Here is a 5,145-nt window from a genome sequence, read left to right as displayed (position 1 = left end):
GGCAATGTTAAATAACCTCTTTTAGCCTGCATTTTCTCATTTGTAAAGCTGGAACAAAAGATAACCTCAAAGGTTTGTTATAAGCATTAAATGAGATGATGAATGTAATCCAGGACAGTGTAGTAAATGCTCATTTCATGATTTGATCTTAGTTCTTCACATCATTGTAGCATACAGAGACACAAACAAGAAAACATTGGCTACTGGTATGCTACATTCCCAAATTTTCATTTGGAGATTTTATTTTCAACTGAGGGAAAATTATCTGCTTGTATAGTCCATGGCAGAGCCAGTGGAATGCAGAGGGAGAAGTAGGGTCTCACTTGTCCTTAGCAGTGTTCTCAATCCAGGATACATATTTGTAAACATTGGTGTAGATGCCGACATCCCCTCCCATGAAGTGCCCGACCTCGATCCCCTGGAGCTTGTCTTTGCAGATGACAGTAGCAACGGCCACCTCCTACCAGAGATCGTGAAGAGATAGAGATAGAGAGAGAAAGAGAGAGAGAGAGAGACACACAGAGAGAGAGTCAGATCTCACAGGAACCCTAGTGTCCCGCTTGGGTGAGCCCTGTCTGCAGGCGTATGCTGGACTCATGAAAAGAGGACTGAATCGGGGGCAGGAAGCTTGAGCCTTTCTCTCACTTTGCTGTAATTAGCTTTGTGTGACCTTGAGAAAGTCAGAGGACAGTCTGTCTAGAAATCACATGTAAAATGGGTGAGACTCCATTTTTTGAACTGGTGAAGGCATTTTCTATTTGTGAAAAGTCTGATTTCTTTTTAAAGAAATGCCTGTTTTCACAATTTTACTTGTAGTTGTAAGAATGAATACCTAGCAAATGGTGTGTTTAACTGGAAGTACTTTATAATGTCCTTTAATGAATAAAGACAATTTAAGGGGAGCCCATTACTGAAGAAACAATGCTGGCTTCACAGCAGCCTTATCAAATTCTCAAGAAATCATTTAGACATCTAAAAAAGTTTTTACATCAAGGTAAATAGTTAACTGGGCATATGCAGGTAAATGAAAGCTGAATACAGAGAAAAGATTACCCCAAAAATTCGGCTGAATACTTTCACAAATTTCACACATAAGGAATTCCTGTGGCTTTTTCCTTGTTCTGTTTTCTGGCATTCTTTATCAGACATCACAGGGGCCTCCAGGTTCTGCCGCAAGTCAGGGTGTCGGCCTGAGGGAGATGGGGATAAAATAAAACATCCTGTTGACAATTGTTATTTAGTCCTTCTAACCACCAGCCTATATTTCAACTGGTATCTTTTTGTGTGTGTTTAAAGAAAATAAGGAATGCGAAAAGGGAGAAATCATCAAGAGCATGGTTATGAGCTAATCTTGAGGATTTTGAAAAAGGCTTTATGTCTCTTTAAGGTAGAGTTTAGTTTTAATTGGTGGCCTGAGTCAGTTCTCAGAGGGGTCCTTTACAAGTGAAATGGCGTGTATGAGAAGTAGGACCACACCTTCTTCATGTGAATTGTGCCTCTGCCAATCAGGAAGGGCTGGGCCTCTGTGCAGAGTCAGATGGCCTGGTGGCTCCAGCTGCCAAAGCCCTGCAGAGGCAGTGGGGCATTAGACACCCTGGGAAAGGAGGAGTTTTGTTTCTCTGGGCACGTCTCTGTTTGCCAGACCACTCAGGTAGCATCTCCACTGGGTCTCCTTTCATTCTCCTTTCCTCCTCTCAGCTATGAGGATATGGATGTTCCTCTTAAAGGGCAGCTGTTGACCCTGATTTGCTGTGGAAGGCACACTTACCACTGTTTTCTTGGCTCCAGTCCAAACCTGAAAGTAGACAGACAGTGCCTGGCCGGACATTGGTGGTAGCAAGGGGAAGGGGCTGGACTTTGGGATTGAGCATGGCAGGCTTAGCCAGCTTGATGAGCATGAGGTCATCCTGTGGGGCACTATCACTGTAGTTCCAATAGCGGACGATCTGAATGGGGTTAATTGTCTGTTCAGTACCATCTCTGACTCTACTCTTGAAATTTCCCAGCATCACTTTCAGATTTCTGGAGGGAGAGGAGTTGGAAGTAATCATTATCATCATCATCATCATCATTGCTAAGATACTGAATGTTACAAAGTGCCAGGAATTATACCAAGTGCTTTTTCTGGATTATCTCATTTGACTCACAAGTCTATGCAGTGGATTCTATTTTTATCCCCATTTAGTGCATGAATTAATGGGGCACATAGGAGTAATTCACTCAGGGTGATATAGTAAGTAGTGGAGCCCTTCACTACATTTTCATGTCGTGTTCTTTAATGTAGTGCCCCCTGGTTGTGACAACCAAAACTATCTTCAGACATTGCCAACTGTACCCTGGGGAGAAGTCACCCTTATTTGAGAACCACTGATCTAGAATGAACAGTAGCTGTTTTGAGGTTGGGGATGCCCAAATACTCAACGGTAAATAGCAGTGAGCTGGGGCCAGCACCCAGCTGGGTTTGATGAGGACGCCCACACAGGGGTTGAAGTGAGACTTCAGGTATACCAAATAGGGAGCAGGGTCTTCTTTCTGAACAGATGAGTCAGCAAATAAAAATGTCCCTGAGAAAATTACAAAAATAAGGTAAACAGTCTCCTACTTGAAAAGGAATCTGGATGACTCTTAAACAGTTACCAATTGGCCAGGAAGTGTTAACATCTTTGACATGTTTTTCTAATAAGAATGTAAATTAAAATGATATGCCATTTTATCTCATATTTATAATAATTTTGTTTAATATTGATAATATTCAATCTGAGTATAATGAGACTCTCATCACTGCTAGTAAATTGATTCCATCTTCTTGAAAAGCAATTTAGAAATAGGCATCAAGAATCATACATTGTTTATAACCTGTGACCTAATCATTCTAACCCCAAGAATCCATTCTAAAGGAAAAACTCAGTATAGACAAGGTTTACAAACAAGTATGCTCATATTAGTACTATTTATAATAGCTGAACGTTGGAAACATAAACATCTGACATAGTAGTGTTGGACATTGAAATGAAGCACATGAAAAAGTGGAACATCATGTAATAAAAATTAAACTATTTAGAATATTAAACAGTGAGATAAATATTAATAATGCTTATTTAAGTTAAAAAGAACAAGAAAATTGTGGATATAATCTATTTGTCTCAAAACATAAATGAAAAACCATGTAAATGCAAAAAATATATAGAGTCTGGGAGTAAACTCGAAGTGTTAGCATGTGTTGACTAAGAGGTGGGATTATGAATGATGCTTATTTTTCTACTTAAAAAATGTCTAAATTTTGTAATATGAACGTATATTGTTTTTATAAATGAATTATTTAAAACATACCCTAGAGAATAAAGGGGAATAAGGCTGATTCTAGTACCAGAAATAAAGCACTGTTCTTGTCTTGTCTTCTCTTGGTACTCCTGTTAATCTTCCCCAAGCCTGGGCCTGTACCTCACCACACCCTTCTGTGTGATCACACAGTTAGGAACCCCAAAGAGAAAGGGTAGACTATCAACAAGGGCAAGAGACATTGAGCTCTCTCTAGCAGGCACTATTCTAAGTGCTTTACATAGATTTATTTAATCTTCACAATAATTCTATAATATAGGTAGTTATACCCCCATTTTGAAGAAATTGAAGCACAGAAGAATTAATTGGCTAATCTCACACAGCTAATGTGTGATACAACCTAGGCAGTCAGAGAGTGGTGGGAAATGCCTCACCTCCAAATTTGGTCATCAGAAGAACCCCACGTGGGGCAGGGACTACAGAAGGCAGGGCCCTAGTATTTGATCTTTTGTTTCTACCTTCTCTGTTTCCTGCATTCTGAGTCTTCAAAGTTTTAGAAACAGATGAATATCAGAGGTCAAAATGAGTTCTGTGTCCTTGTGACCACACTGGGACTTAGCTGGATGGTGATGAGGCTCACCTTTTTCAATCATTAGGGTTGGCAGGAGGACACTCACTGTTAAGCCTTCTCCGGGGCACATGTGTGCCTTAACCCACCCTATAGCTTAACACTAGAAAAGTGGGCTCAGCCTATCTGGAGAGCCTTTGGATGGAGTCTAAGAGGCAGGACCCCTAATTCTGCCGATGACACTATTTTTGACTCTTTTTCTGCACCCTTCGCAGTCCAGCCTCTGTCTCACCCCATCCGTTAACCTATGCCTTACAGGACAGAGTACAAGGTCTGGAGTACATACCAGTGAGGACACCCAAATAGAAGATAAATTTCATGGTGATCCAGCTCTTCCCCCTGTAAGATGTAGAAGAAAATCAGCAGAGTGTGGAGTGGTTGCTTAGTTGTCTCCTCAGGAACACCTGGTAGACTCAGTGGCTATGGTTAGGTACGGGGACACTCCATGGGATTGGAAAGCAGCTCTGGGCATAAACAGGGGAGGGAGATGGCTTCAGAGTGAGAGATGAAAGCCCTTCTGTTCCAGGGAAGGTGGAGGACTGTGCCTCTGTTGGCGCATTTCAGGGAAGGAAACTCCTGGATTCAGCTCCTTCTATCTGGTACCCCTAAAAGCATATCTATTTGAGGGTAGTTCAATGGTCTGTGGAAATGGCAGCTCTAGGCTCAGGACTTATCTTCCCCACAGAGTTTCTGAGACCAGGGCTGTGAGGGACAATATTCTTTACCTTAGCTCACAGAGAAAGTGTCCTGAGGTTTGCTGTGAACTTCCTAATAGTTACTTATACTCTCCCCAGCCCCTCCCATCTTTGTTACACTAGCTTCATGTGTCCCTTTGATCACTATTTCATCACTCAGTCATCAGCACTAAGTTGGTGTTTGTTGTCCTGACCAACAGCATTGAGCCAAGAAAATATGGAAATGAAAAGCATTCATAGAACAGTTATCTTGATAGTTGGGGAATTGTTTACAGTCTAGATGACATTAGGCCTCGTGACAATTCAGAAGGCAGTACCTCTAATACTTAAAGATTCAGGCTAATAATAGACTACCAAAGTCATCCTTGGATAACTGGGAGCACAGTCTAACAAGAAAAAGAGTGGTAACACTAATAGCTGATATCCTCTAAGCATTGACTGAATCCTAGACACTGAGCTAAGATCTTTATGGACTTGTTAGTAGGGATTTTATATCAGATTAGTCTGAGATGTAAAATTCATTATACTTTGTATCACTCTAAC

General features: G+C 41.1%; 1 protein-coding gene across 1 annotated transcript; it reads right to left on the bottom strand.

The window, feature by feature from the left end:
* Positions 1–216: 216 nt before the first annotated feature.
* Positions 217–4,721, bottom strand: LOC105471260 (serine protease 37). The gene is made up of 6 exons (XM_011723620.2): positions 4,633–4,721; positions 4,194–4,246; positions 2,423–2,564; positions 1,769–2,022; positions 1,054–1,190; positions 217–460 (listed from the first exon to the last, which is right to left on the bottom strand). Exons 2-6 carry the CDS (start codon positions 4,225–4,227, stop codon positions 320–322), a joined length of 708 nt encoding a protein of 235 aa, XP_011721922.1. The 5' UTR covers positions 4,228–4,246; positions 4,633–4,721; the 3' UTR covers positions 217–319.
* Positions 4,722–5,145: the final 424 nt, after the last annotated feature.

This window comes from Macaca nemestrina, chromosome 4 (genome assembly GCF_043159975.1).
Source record: "Macaca nemestrina isolate mMacNem1 chromosome 4, mMacNem.hap1, whole genome shotgun sequence".
NCBI lineage: Eukaryota > Metazoa > Chordata > Mammalia > Primates > Cercopithecidae > Macaca > Macaca nemestrina.
The sequence above is the reverse complement of the archived record's forward strand: the minus strand, read 5'-3'. Positions and strand labels throughout refer to the sequence as shown.

Coding starts and splice junctions, on each gene's coding strand:
- LOC105471260 (XM_011723620.2), bottom strand. CDS start 4,227: ATGAAATTTATCTTCTATTTGGGTGTCCTCACTG. Junction 1,191..1,768: donor CTGGAGCCAAGAAAACAGTG/GTAAGTGTGCCT, acceptor CATCTCCCTCAG/GCCGACACCCTGACTTGCGG. Junction 461..1,053: donor TATTCAGCCGAATTTTTGGG/GTAATCTTTTCT, acceptor GATCTCTGGTAG/GAGGTGGCCGTTGCTACTGT.